The following is a 13,962-nucleotide window of genomic DNA, read 5'->3' as shown; positions in this document are numbered from 1 at the left end:
ACATGTTGCACTATTACTGACCCCCTAACAGCCATTGATCGGCTGTAACAGTCTCTGCCACAGCCGAGCAGCAACACTGTTTTTCCTCAAAGGGCCAACATGATCAGCAGTATGCCAAAGAGGCAAGGCACAAAAGCGATTTGCATTCCGCCTCCAACAGCTCTTACTGTGAAAGAAGGTGAATGGATTTGTCAGAAGACAGCACTCACTGCTGTAAATCCCTTCACTGGGATAATGTGGCATCCTAATCTCAAAGATATTCCATCAGAGACACTGGAAGACGTGGCCTGGGCACCATGCCTGCTCATGTCGATGGGCTTTGTGACAGCAGTCTCAGACATCACAAAGGTGAGTGGAAACCGTTTTTTTTTTTTTTAAACAAAAAAGGTGAGTTTATTATGAGGAAATGATTACATTGACTTGCAGTATTGTGTTGTGTGTTACAAGGAAAAAGGCAGAGTGAATAAAAGATTCAGTGGGAATTGGGAAACAAACTCTGAAGACAAGGATTTTACTGGGAAAACAGCAGACCTTGATCATGAGACTTCTGTCTGAAACATGGACACATTTTAGAGCACACTGTAAAATCTAATGTTAAACTGTAGACGACCTAGGTACAATATAAGAGCGATAAGCTTTGTTCTTCCCATGTCTCTATCAAGTGAGAAGGAATGAGTGGTTTATGGTCAAGCAAAGCCAGAGGTCAAGCGCAGAAAAGCAAAAATGTTATACCTCCCCCTAATGTACAATTGAATTACTACACTTACAGTACAATGGCCAGAAAAGCACAGTTGCACAGTAATTGTCAATGTGGTGCCACTGTGATGTATACAAGGCTCTATGGCAATTCTACACTACATAAGCAAAACCATATGCACTGCTAGTCTACAAAGACCTACCTTAGTTGGGCTTTTGTAATTTGTGTAATACCAGAAGTGGTACTTCAACAGCATCGTCTGCCCTCCTCTTTATAGGTCTGCTTTCAACATTATTTCCTATAGAAACCAAGGAAATGTTTTCGGAAAAGAATGACAACCTAAAGTCAACTCCCCATATAATCCCATTTAGAACCTTTCCTACTGAGAAGAACAGAAGCCTCCACATTACTTCCCTTGTCCCAGATGATGTACCAATCAATCAAATCTGCACATGAGCACATGATGCTGAGCTACTCTCATGTTCAAAAAGATGTGCTAGCAATTTCTAACCCAAAGAAGTCTTAAAAGTTTGCAAATATGTCCAGTATTTCTAAAAAAGCTTTGGACTGCATGGTCATTCAGTGGTTCATTTGCCACCATGGATTGATGATCACACAGCTGTGAGTGATCTACCATAACAAAAACTGCTTTCTACTTAATTGAGTGGAACGATCAAAGTTACACAAAAGTCATATCTTTTAAAATTGCAATTCTCTGACTTAGAAAGTTGAACACATACTACATTTTTGCTGTGGTACATTAAATTACTTTTTTGTTGTTGAATGACACAAAATGAGTTTCTTGTTAATTACCTTTCTGTGATGTGTGAGATCATAGGCTTAATATTCCAATATATACGATTTTCATAACTGTAATACATTGACTTAATTAATTTCATGTATAACATACTATTAGCACACTAATAACTGTTCATACATACATATTAAACACAATGTAGATCTAATTAAGGCTACTTGCAGGCCCCAAATGTAAAGTGAAATTGCTAAATGAACTATTATTGTTCTGATGCTGACTCAACTGACCTGTCTATCTAGGATCCTTATTTATTCTCATCAGTCTGGTGCTCTTTCTTACAAGTTCAAAGACCATGAAGGATTAGGACCCTCTGGTATTAATTAGCTGATCAGATGCCTCAAGCCTTATATACACAACAAAAATCCATAGTGTGCACTTAAACTGCATAATCAGATTATGCTACTCTTAGATTAAAATGTCATGGGACATGTATGCAGTCAGCAAGCTACACATTTTTTATTAGTTTTTTTATATTTTAGTCCACCTGAGGAGCAAGTGTGTGCACCTAAAGCCCATGACCCAGTGAAGGTGGTAGAATCGGTTTCAAAATACTATGCCTCAACTAGGAACTCAGACTCATCCCTTGAAGTCAATCAGAAAGATCTGTGAGGCTGGATTTGTCACTAGGCTTTACAAAGGCAACATCTTATATCATTTATCAAACAGCCCTTTTTTTTTAGTTAGACTACAGTTTTAAAGACTCCATGTCATTCTGTATTAATCCCAATTTCCCCATTTGTACCCTCTTCAAAACAAGCCCCTTTACCATTCTGATTAATGGCCCATTGCCTCTGTAACAAATAAATACATTGTGACACACGTAATTTCAGATTCAAATTGAATCAGGGGCATTGAGATAATGAAAAACAATTGAGCAGCTAGAGAAAAGCCCTTACTTGATTAGCTCCTCAGGGGAGCCTGTTTCTCTGGCAGGTAGAAGAGGGGCAGTGAAGGAGAAACATGATTTTGTCCTATTAAGAACAAGGAAAAAAAAACAACCAAGGCACCATAAGAAATAAATTCAGCATTAAATGAGTTACCCATCAACAGACGACTTGATCTGTCTCCTGCTCCAAATACAAGCACTAGTCCCACTTGGGGAGCAGATTAATATAAGACCCTGATACATTTGCTGTTTAATTATAGCAGACATTAGATCAAATTATGTTTACAACTTTGTTAGCTAGGGTTTAATGGTGGAACAATAGTTTGCACAGTAAAAAACTATTGTAAAAATGCTGAGACATTTTTAACCCACTAACACTCCCATTTTAAGCAAGCAGGAACTTCCAAGTGCATGGGAACATTTATTCAGTCCCATTCAACTCAACAAGCAGTGGCACGGCTGGAAAATACTACATATCTGCTAAGGATCATAAGCAATGAGCAAGATGATTCACCAGGGCACAATGAAAATATTATACACACACTCTTAGTTTGATGGTATATTAATTCAAAATACCCCAACTTGTTATTGTCAATGATCTGATGCTTTCTTTCTTAAATGATTCACTCATTTTTAATGATCTTGTGTTACAGCTTTCCAATGTGCACATTACATCAAGGACACCTACATCTGAGTAAATATTTCTGGATCAATGGAAACAAATTAGCTGCAGTATTAATTTTGTTAGATACAGATAGTTCAGATATTTTCTAACTTACAAGTAATAGTTCAAGCCTACTGTGAGTATAGTGGTTATTACAGAGTAAAGCCAAACAAACAGTCTCATGGACGTATGTTAAAGCACACAGTCAAAGGCATGACCATGTTTCACAAACATTTTATTGATGTTTCAATCTTTACTCTCCCACCCTCACACACCAATCATTCAATTATCCTAAACAAATGTAACAGTTAACGAAATCTGGAAGAGCAGCAGTATGTTCATCTTTCATCAGAAACCAAAATTATCATCAGCAATCTGGATGGCAATAAAAACAAACAAGTTACCAACAAAAGACAAACAAAAAAATCTGAATAAAATAATACCAAACCTCCCTCTGAAACAGCAGAGTTGTCAGAAGACACAGGAGCCTTTTTATTTTACTTCACAAAACACTCAAACGGATTTAGAAAGAGACTTATACATCATACCCAAGCCGAAAACATGAATATACAGATGTATTATCACCGTAGTTCTACAGCCTTTCAAAATATGGTTTAAATTAAGTATGAATACAATTCAATTTATTTGAATCAGATGTGATTGTTAAATGTGATGATCATCTTTAAAAACAAGGATTATGGGCATTTTTACCAGATTTACACAGATCAAAGTCAACACACAGTTAATACCTTCAATTGTAGTGGTAGATTCTCAGCTGAAGCACACTGTATCACAGAGCTCCAAATATCTTACCTCGGACACCACATTAGTCTATAATTCAAAAGTACAATAGGGTGCCCCCTACTGCCAACAACAAAATACATCCATCTTTACACACATCCCAGCTTTACGTGAATGACTTAATTACTAAAAACCTAATGCATAATAATTCCCCCCCGTGCAACTGTCATATCCCATTGCTTCCTTGCACCTTCTCACTGTCTGAGCTGATCCCAAGCCAAAAGAAAACAGAAATCCCCTACATACCCTCACCTCCCACGTTCTCTACCGCTCAGCACTCTGCACAGATGGCAGGACAGAGCAACATGCATCATTAACTGTAACTACTCTTAGTGTCGGGCGTTTCTGAAAACATGTGGCTTCATTCACCAGCAGCAGCTATCAAAAGTTACAAACTCATAAAAGTGATATCCGTTCACCCCTGCATCACCTAAATGGTGTTCCCAAAAAAAGAAAAGGCCATGGGTAGTAGGGCTCTTCATTTTCATTTTGAATGGGACCAGATCCTGTCTGGATTCCCTCTCTCCCTTCCTCCTCTGCAGTTTACTTGTCGTAGAGGTCCAGCGGATAGTGCTCCTTATACTGCTGGATGTGCCTCCACATGGACTCCTTCTGCTTCTGCAGGCCGGGGTTCATCTCCTCGTACACGTCAGTGAACATCAGGTCCGGGTGAGGCTTGAGCCTCCGTTCTGCCCTCTCGAAAGCCTCCATGACCAGCTTGCGGGACTGCTTCCTCCAGGCGCGCTCCTCATCCTCGCCCCACCAGCCGTGCGCAGTCATGTAGTGGCGCAGGCGGGAGATGGGGTGGTCCTGCTTGTCCCAGTAGTTCACCTCATCCACGGAGCGGTAGGCCGAGCTGTCATCACTGGTGCTGTGGTGGCCGATCCTAGGGGCAGTGGAAAAGGCACCAAGAATAAGGCGAAGGAGGGATGGTAATGGAGCTGGGTGAGCATGTACAGCTTATTTAATAATAATAATAATAATAATAATATTTATATTATTATTATTATTAATAATCTTGTAAGAATTTATAAAGCACTTTTCATTTTAGTTCCAAAAGGTCAAAGTGCTTTACATTAGAGTGAAGTTTGACAAATATTTATTCTAAAATAAAAATTAATAATGCAATAAAATATAAAAGGATCCAATAAAATAAGTGTAAGCCAGCCTACAATACATTTCGATTTTAACAACATCTTTATATCCTGGATTGCTGACTGTTCCAGAGCTTATGAGCTATATAAGAAAGCAGTCATACCTGTAGGTCATTGCTTCGATGAGGAAAGGCTGGTTCTCGGCCACTGCTCTCCGTCGTGCTTCCTTAGTGGCGTTGTACACGGCAAACACATCATTACCGTCCACGCGGATTGACATCATACCGTAACCTGGGCCTCGAGCAGCTATAAGCAGGGAAAGAAGAACATGCGCTTAAATATGCCTAGGACACTGTGAGGCCCAATCCCCTATAGCCCTCGTATGAGGTCTACAGTGCATCTTGGAGATCAGCGCCAGCTCAAGAGGTCACAAAAGAACAATTAACTTAGCAGAACTGAAGTGGACGTCACGAACAGCAGGTGCTAACAGCAGGCTGTGCGTGATAGGGTGGAGCCTGGCTTACCGATTCCATCACCCCTGTACTGTTCGTTGGTGGGGGTGGAGATGGCGTAGCCGTTGTTACGGCAGAAGAAGATGAGGGGGCACTCGAGAGTTGCGGCGAAGTTGAACCCAGCGTGGGCATCGCCCTCGCTGGCTGCACCCTCGCCGAAGTAGCAGATCACGGCTCGGTTCGAGTTCTCCCGCTTCAGAGCATACGCCGCTCCCGCAGCTACAATACATGTGGACAAGTACACAAGGATTCATTTACTCCCTTTACTTTTAGCCAGGGTAGATCTTTTTTTCCCAGCTATGTAACTACTGGTTCAATCCATGGGTGTTGTGGATTTTATAACCAGTTACTGATTCCTGCATCTGATTGAGTTCTAGAGCTCTCTAATTAAAGCTGTAGTTAGGGTGTGTAGTTTTAGATGCCAGACTCAACTGTGTGCTCCTTTAAAAATGGAGTGATCAGTTGATCATGTATCTACAGTGTTCTGAGAATATTCACTCATGTCAGTTCTGCAAGCCAAAGGGATTGAACATCAAGGATAACACCCTGGAAAAGACTTAAATAAAGTACCAAGTACCGGTACTGACATTCTATTAAGTAACTCGAGGTAAATTCGCCATCCACTGATTGTTGTTCATGGTGGGGAAAGGCTTCTCTCAAATTACTGAATGATGTGAAAGGTAGTTATTAATGGCCGTTATACCAGACTGGCAAACTAGCTAAGTTGTTTTTCTCTGTGATCTGTGCAAGACCTGGCATCAGTCTGTCACTTCTGCAGTCAGTTATTTTGACTTTGAATTTTAAAATAAATGTTGAGCTTTAAACGCATTCATGTCTGGCAGTAGGGCAGACAACACTGGGCAGGTTTCCCAAAATAACTGTAGCCAAAAGATCATGGGTAAATGGTAGCATTGGCTTTAAAGTGAACACTCTCTATGATCTTATGCTTCAATGTTTTAGGGACACTGGCTCCTGATTAGCAATTTAGAAATTACTGATGTGTGTAGCTACATAATAGATGTTAGATCCGTGCAAAAGCATAATTACTGAGTGTAATGTGGAATGTGTAGGATGATGCATGCTTAATAAATCATTGCAGCAAGGCAAAAAAACAGTGGAAAACAAAATTTGGGTTTAAAAAAAAAACAAAAACAAAAACAAAAAAACAGGAGTCATAGTCAAAGTCACTTTGTTTCCATGGGGATATTGCTCATGCAGAAAAAAAAACAAAAACAAGCATTTGGAATGGGCCTATATCATTTCTCCAGCTTAAAAATTCTCATTAAATCTGTGCTTCCTGAAATTCCATGGTATAAGATGTGTGCCTAATTACAACATTCTACTCTAGGCGCTTTCTGCTCAACAGTGTGCAGTCATTAGTTGCTAGAGACTATATTTTAGATTGTAAAAGTGTTGCACTGTTGTTGAGTCTTACCTTGGGGGAGCTGAGTGGCAAGAGGTGAAGAGATGGTGACAAAGTTAAGATCTCTGGAGCCGTAATGGACGGGCATCTGTCGGCCCTTGCCAAGGTCATCTGCATTGGCGTAGCACTGAGCCATAAACAGATCCAGCGGAAAACCTCGGAACATCAGCACTCCTACAATACAGAGAAAGCATAGCAGAGAGCACCATTAACTGCATAGTTCATTTTACCATTTCCTGTAATAAAAAATCTTTATTACAGACATTTCATCAACTGTTCTCTCAGAGATAGAAATAATTACAATTCCATTTACTGCCTCATTGTGCTGACCATGAATTGCTAAGCCAAAGGACAAACCAGATTTCAGAGATACAGAAGGCATAGATTTTGTCAAGCTGAGCCTCACCTGCTTCTCGATACTGCCCAAAGACTAAGTCGTTGGGGTTGAGAGCTGCAGCACTTCCTATGTGTGTGCCTTCCTCACCATAGTTCGTCATGTAAAATGAGATGCGACCCTGGAAACCAGAAAAAGACATTAATCAAGTGCACGTTGGGAGTCCTAACTCCCCACTGTGCTCCAATCAAAGGTTTTGAGGAAAGAAAATGAAACCTGGGATCGGAGCAGGTCAGGTCAGCTCTTACCTGCCGCTGGGACTCATACAGAATGCGATCCATTGTGTTGAGGAGTGTCATCTTCTGATAGAAATTTAGCACTGTATCTTTTGAAAGCTAAGAAGCAACAGGAGTATAGAAAAGTACATGGAATATAAAATAAAATAAATGAGGTGAAACAAGCACACACAAACTTTTGTAAAGCACCTTAACACAACCTATTAGTAATAGCTTTGTAAAATTTGTTCCACAATTCAGTCTGCACTAAAATTTTCGTTTTATCCTTACACACTGGGCAAAATACGTATTTTAACTCAAGTCTACCTATATTCATATGGTGGGGTGCACTTAAACTCATTACCTGCGGATCTTCTGTGGGCCTGATGATCTGTCCCTGTCTGTCCATGACTCTGTAGATTGGGATTCCCGAGATCACATTGGGCTTGATGAACTCGAGCTGATCAACAAACTCAGCAGAGGCCCCAGGGAACTGAGGCTTCTCCACCGACGAATCAAACGGCTGCTGTCGCTGGGCTCCCTGGCACAGGACAATGCCCCACCCAGGAATGTCAACTGACCAATCAGGACTTGTGCATGTTTAAAAATACCATAGACCTCTAGCTGCTCTTCACATAGCCACGAAAAAAGAAGAAAATGGAACTATAGAATCCAACTACAAATTCAGGCAATTTGTCCAACAGTACACTGATACACCGGCAGAGGAATGACTATTTTTATGAGAATAACAATAATTTGGTATTGCTTTTTCATCTTACATACTACAGTGAATAACTAAAAGAAATTTTGCTAAATGTAGCATTTTAATATAATAAATAAAGCTGCCAATACCTAATTCTATTTTACACATACACAAAGGCATATTATGTTCTATACAGCAGAAAATTACAGCATTGAGGGAAACAGCTTGCGTTATGCTGGCCTTACACCAAATGACTTTTCAAGTCACAGACAAGTCTGAATGTTGGAATAAAATCATGAGAGTTTTGAGAGAGTTGTGCTGCGCTCCAGTCATCAATCTTTTAACTTAAGCGGGTGAGTAAATCAGGATAGCTGTTTTTGGCATGTCTTTTCCCTGTCTTGAGGTACTGAGAAAATCAACCATGTGCAATATCACAAGTTGTGTCTTGGCTCATGCAAACAGTGGTGCGACATTGTCAACAATCAATAGGAGCGCTCACTCCGTGCACTAAACAGGAAGCAGCAAAGCAGGTACAGAAAGATGAGACATGAGACATGGAGGAGACTCCAGGGAGGCCTTGGAAGCTATGCTTCTTGTATTTATTTATTTTTCCTTGTATTTTGTTTTTTCAGAACAAACCACTGTGCACACACAACCGGTTTCTCTTTCTGATAATTTATTCAGGAGTTTTTCTTCTTGTAAATTTCCAACAAAAGCATGATGGGAAATAATCTGAAAAGGAATCTTACTGCAGTCTAGCGAACAGCGACCCTGCAAGATCCCCAGTATTTGCAAAATCATAGTCTTTGATTATATATTCTTTATATGTGAGAGGTTGTCTGGCTTTATTCTTTAAAAATTCAGTATCTTTTCAAAGACTTCTAGTTTTTAGCATTAATCATACTCCAGTTGCTATGGTAAGCAACCCAAATAACATTTGATCCTGGTGTGTAAAACAGACCAGTGATGAATGGGGTAAAAGCTGGCTGACAAACTACCTATGTCCTCAAGGAGACATTTGACTGTGACACCTGAAACTGAACACATGGCCCTATATGTAGGCTTGCAAAACAGTAAATGGATGGTTATTTATTTATTTGCTTGTTTGTTTGAATATAATAAACACGAGTTATTTAAGGTTAGCTTTTATGAATATAATATCTGTGGAAGAATTGCAGTATATCATTTGTTGCTGTTTACCTTCAAAATTAAAGGTTTATTTAAGGTAAATAGCAACAAAGGATATACTAAAATATTTAGAGGTCAGGCTACCAGGGAGACTCTAAATTAATGAACATTAAGGAATGAAATTAATGAAATTAATAACAGATACTTACTTAAGGTGATATTTGCACCATGTATATGTACGACCATTGTTACGTTAGTTTCACATTTGAATTGTTGTGGATTCACACTTTGTACTCATTTTATAATGTTAAGTAAAGGTAGAATGACATACACTATCCAAACATGCACATGCCACGACTAATCAGCAACTAGTAATATTAAATAATTTTCCAATTCATAATTCACTTCCTGTGCTTATTGTTTAACATATATTCATAGAAAGATGTAAATAAATAGACTACAGGCTCCATATAAATGCTGGTTACCTCTAAACTTACAAGACACAATTGTACCATTTATGGAAAAAGAGAGTGATCACATTTACTATAAACAGCCACAAATTCGATTTTTTCTGCTAAAACACTAATAAAAGAAGAGTTGTACATTTTTAAAAAAGAAGAAAAAAGCCTGAGAAGCAATACCTTACTTATTGTGCCAGAAATACATTCCTACACAGTCAGTAGTTAAGCAGTCTTATTTTCCACACCCTCTAAAATTGACCAATCAGCGCTTATGGAAATGGCAGCGCCTCGTCAAGGTTGAAATGCACGACTTGGCTATCGGCAAACATGATACGCATATATTTGTTTACACAGAAACAAATCCTCTGAATTCTGTAGCTATAACCTTCGTGGCAAGTTCATAGTAATATAATTCATGAATTAGAAATATCAAAGATATAACAACAACCACAAATACAACGTCCCTTCACTGCTGGTTGTCCAAAACCTCCCAAAACAACCGGTACAAGGACAGCTAGCTAGGGATAGATTCATTCCCCGAACCATCCACACTTTCCCGAATTTAACCATACACACAGGCTACGTACCTACACAGCTAGATATCATATCCACTCTATAAAACAACAAAATAAGATAACCAGTATGTACTGTGTTGCTAAAAGAACCGCACTAACGTTATCTAGCTAGTTAGCTAGATAGCGAACGTTAGTTATTGTAAATTAATGCACATGAAAAGAAATATACAAATGTCAAAAATCCCTCATTGCACGCGAGTTAAGAACTGGTCTTACATTGACGTGGAATGCCCTTTGCTGGGGGACTCTGGATGCTCTCAGAGATGTTTGTTGACGAATTGCATGGAAACCGAGTCCATACAATTTCATCATCCTCCTCACAGCCGCCATCTTTAAGATCATCCCCACCACCTCGTTAAGGGGTGACTGTATGAGAAGATTAGCCAAATTTAATTCCTCAAAATTAAATAGTGTTTTTTCAGAAAAAACGTTTATTATTTCTTTAATGACTTTTTAAACGTTTTAAAAATTATTATTAGTCTTTAAGCAGTGCCACAGATGAACAATTGAAATAAAAGTCGTAGAGACCCCAACCAGAATTTGGACCAATTTTCTGTTCTTTCGTCATCAGTGAGCGCTAGAAATAATGACGATTGAAAATGCGACAAACAATTAGTCAATGGACAAACCACGATGGATCCAAATGTTAGTAGTCAAGTTTTGAGGGAATTTGGCAGTGAGCAGAATTTGTTATCCAAGCCAGACGGTTCAGCCACATTTGTTCAAGGTATGTATTATACTGTTTCTCAGTGCATTAGAATAATTAAAATTAGAGTTAAAAATAAGGCCAGAAACCCAGTGCTATTTAACTAGTTATGACTGATAGCTACTTGCTAGGTCTTAAATGTATCTTGGCTATCTATCTATCTATCTATCTATCTATCTATCTATCTGTCTATCTGTCTATCTAACTACAATTCTGTTGGTTTTAGTTATGTCGGCCGTAAAGTGAAAATGTGTTTTCAGGGGACACCAGTGTGTGTGCAGGAGTATATGGGCCAGCTGAAGTAAAAGTTAGTAAGGAGATCTATGATCGGGCAACTTTGGAGGTTCTCATCCATCCCAAAGTGGGGGTGACAAGTATGTTTTTATTTTATTTTTTTTTTAATATATATATATTATTTAGAAAATAATTACAGTCATCAAGTATTCAGTGCAAGTGCGGACAATTTAATCCTGCCATCTAACCATCTACTAGTGCAAGCTAAATAAAAGAAATATGATGTCAGAAATACACAGGTCCCAGACCTAACTTAGATCACTAGCTGCACTGCACTATAGACACTTACCTTTGTAATATGGCTAATTCAACACGTCAAATAATTACCAACAATTCAGTAAGTGGAAACTGGTATGTAAGAAAAGGAAAAAAAAAAAATTGCAATACAGACTGTGACAGATGTCCGTGGAGTTGCATCTGTTTCAAAGACTTGTACTGAATTAGAATTCAAGTATTTAAAAATCCTGATTAGCTATTTATAAAAAACTGATGATGCATGTAGCTACATAATAGATGGTAGTGTGGCTGCTGTGATAAAGAAAGCAGTAGTAGATTTTAGATTAAGAAAATAACGGTGGAATGCAGTTTTACAGTGTATGCTGAAATTGCTCCTACTTAACCTATTGGCCAAACTCCATGAAATTAAAGGCCAGTTAATACATTTTTGATTGTTTGTCCTGTATTTTTGTTTTTATCAAGGCTGGTCTTTACAAGGCTGGTCTTTACAAGGCTGGTCTTTACAAGGCTGGTCTTTACAAGGCTGGTCTTTCGTGACCTGAGTTAGACAGCCAAATGTCAGTATATTTTAAATGATTTTAACAGCTACTCGTTACATTATAAAGAAGCAGAATGAATATTTGTTTGACTTTGCACTGAATCTTGTAGTACCTCTTCTCACCACAAGGTGGCAGTCACATAAAGGCAAAATTCTGTGTTCGCCCGTTGGACGTCCTCAGACAATTCTCCTGACCTGGTTCATTAGGTGTCAGGGAGCGCGCAAGGGAGCAGTGTGTGCGGGAGACATGTGAGGCCACTCTGCTCTCCACCCTTCATCCTCGTTCCTCTCTCACACTCGTCCTTCAAGTGGTGCATGATGATGGCTCAGTATCCTTCGAGACCAAAACCATTCCTAAGATGAGCTGTTCTTTGTTTGTCTTTGTTTGTGTGAGTTGCACTTGGATATGACTGTAATAGGCAGGGTCTCTGCTTCTCACTGGTTGAGTCCTTATCTGGTTCTCAGCTGTTGTCGTGCTGCCTAAATGCTGCCTGCATGGCACTGCTGGACGCTGGGCTGCCCATGGGACACCTCTTCTGCGGTGTGACTTGTGCTATTGACTCAGAGGGCTTCATCATTGCTGACCCCACGGCTCAACAGGAGAAGGTGAGGTGCCTTCACTTCTGTAAATCGTTCTTGACAAGGACTAGTACCAACTGCTGTAAATGTAAATGTGCCTTTATCCAAGAGCAGAATACACAGATCCTGTGTCCTTGTTTCAAGTGTGTGTGTGTGTGTGTGTGTGTGTGTGTGTGTGTGTGTGTGTGTGTGTGTGTGTGTGTGTGTGTGAGTCAAGCAAAGGTTATTAGTGTCTCACGCTTGCATACACATACATACACACACACACACACACACACACACAACACACACACTATGAGTCATGCCATTAAGAGATGCCTCTCCCATGGGTCTCTTTTTGCTGTACAATGCATTTTGCTTCACTGTTTAAATGTAGTTTTGGCTGGTTACCCAGAACCCTAAGCATTTTGTTTTGCTTTTTTATAGGAGAGTCGTGCGCTAATGACCTTTGCAATTGACAGTAAAGAGAGGAATGTCATGATGTCATCAACAAAAGGTTCTTTCTCAGCCAAAGAGGTAAGGTAGTATGAGGCAATGTCATTTGGTGGTGTTTTTGGGCAGATTTCACTACAGCTTTTGACAAAAAACCTTCTGAGGTTTTAGATGTGCACTGAAGTATGTGTGTATAATTAATTCTGTGCTTCATGGTGAATAATTCTTTTTGTTTTTACTGGATTAATATCGGATTTTATTGTCTTCCACACAGCTGCAGCAGTGTATAGCAGTCAGCCAGAAGGCTTCTGAGCACATCTTCCAGTTTTATAGGGATTCTGTGAAACGGAGATACTCCAAGATACTATGATATTATTTCTGTTTCTTGTTTTCATATTAAATGTAATTCTTTATGGTTCAACATGTTCTCTTTTATTCAAAAATAATTCAGATGGTGCATATGTATGTATATTCCAAACATTTTCATTAAGATTATTTCCCATCAGATCCTGCTGAAAGTGTAACCTTAGTGTGCATACTGTCTCTCAAATAGGGAAAGCGGTGTGTAAAGCATTTTGTATACTGTTAACTGGTATAAGAAACAGATATATTTACATGTTTACTGATGCATATGAACATAATCTAGGACTGCTGGTATAATTTTCTCTGTCCAAAAAGATATGACCATGGGAAGTAAAGTCATTAAAATAGAGAAGCATTCCTTAAGGCTGCTCAGGTTGAATCACTAGACAAACTGCAATATTAGCATACATTAGCACTCGCTGGTCTTCACTTGAGGCATACTT

At 39.2% G+C, this 13,962-nt stretch overlaps 2 protein-coding genes across 2 annotated transcripts; one reads left to right on the top strand and one right to left on the bottom strand.

Annotated features, from left to right (window-relative positions):
* Positions 1–3,282: 3,282 nt before the first annotated feature.
* bckdha (branched chain keto acid dehydrogenase E1 subunit alpha) lies at positions 3,283–10,891 on the bottom strand. Its single transcript, XM_027029303.3, has 8 exons — positions 10,587–10,891; positions 7,868–8,044; positions 7,537–7,623; positions 7,301–7,409; positions 6,907–7,068; positions 5,484–5,690; positions 5,124–5,265; positions 3,283–4,751 (listed from the first exon to the last, which is right to left on the bottom strand). The coding sequence occupies exons 1-8, from the start codon at positions 10,710–10,712 to the stop codon at positions 4,409–4,411; spliced, it is 1,353 nt and encodes a 450-aa protein (XP_026885104.2). The 5' UTR covers positions 10,713–10,891; the 3' UTR covers positions 3,283–4,408.
* Positions 10,892–10,968: 77 nt separating this feature from the next.
* Positions 10,969–13,577, top strand: exosc5 (exosome component 5). The gene is made up of 6 exons (XM_027029304.3): positions 10,969–11,097; positions 11,337–11,450; positions 12,353–12,474; positions 12,611–12,751; positions 13,151–13,240; positions 13,431–13,577. The coding sequence occupies exons 1-6, from the start codon at positions 11,004–11,006 to the stop codon at positions 13,524–13,526; spliced, it is 657 nt and encodes a 218-aa protein (XP_026885105.2). The 5' UTR covers positions 10,969–11,003; the 3' UTR covers positions 13,527–13,577.
* Positions 13,578–13,962: the final 385 nt, after the last annotated feature.

Source organism: Electrophorus electricus, chromosome 6, assembly GCF_041902795.1.
Source record: "Electrophorus electricus isolate QZ-2024a chromosome 6, ASM4190279v1, whole genome shotgun sequence".
Taxonomy (NCBI): Eukaryota; Metazoa; Chordata; class Actinopteri; order Gymnotiformes; family Gymnotidae; genus Electrophorus; species Electrophorus electricus.
Note: the sequence above shows the minus strand (reverse complement) of the source record. Positions and strands in the feature narration are given on the sequence as shown.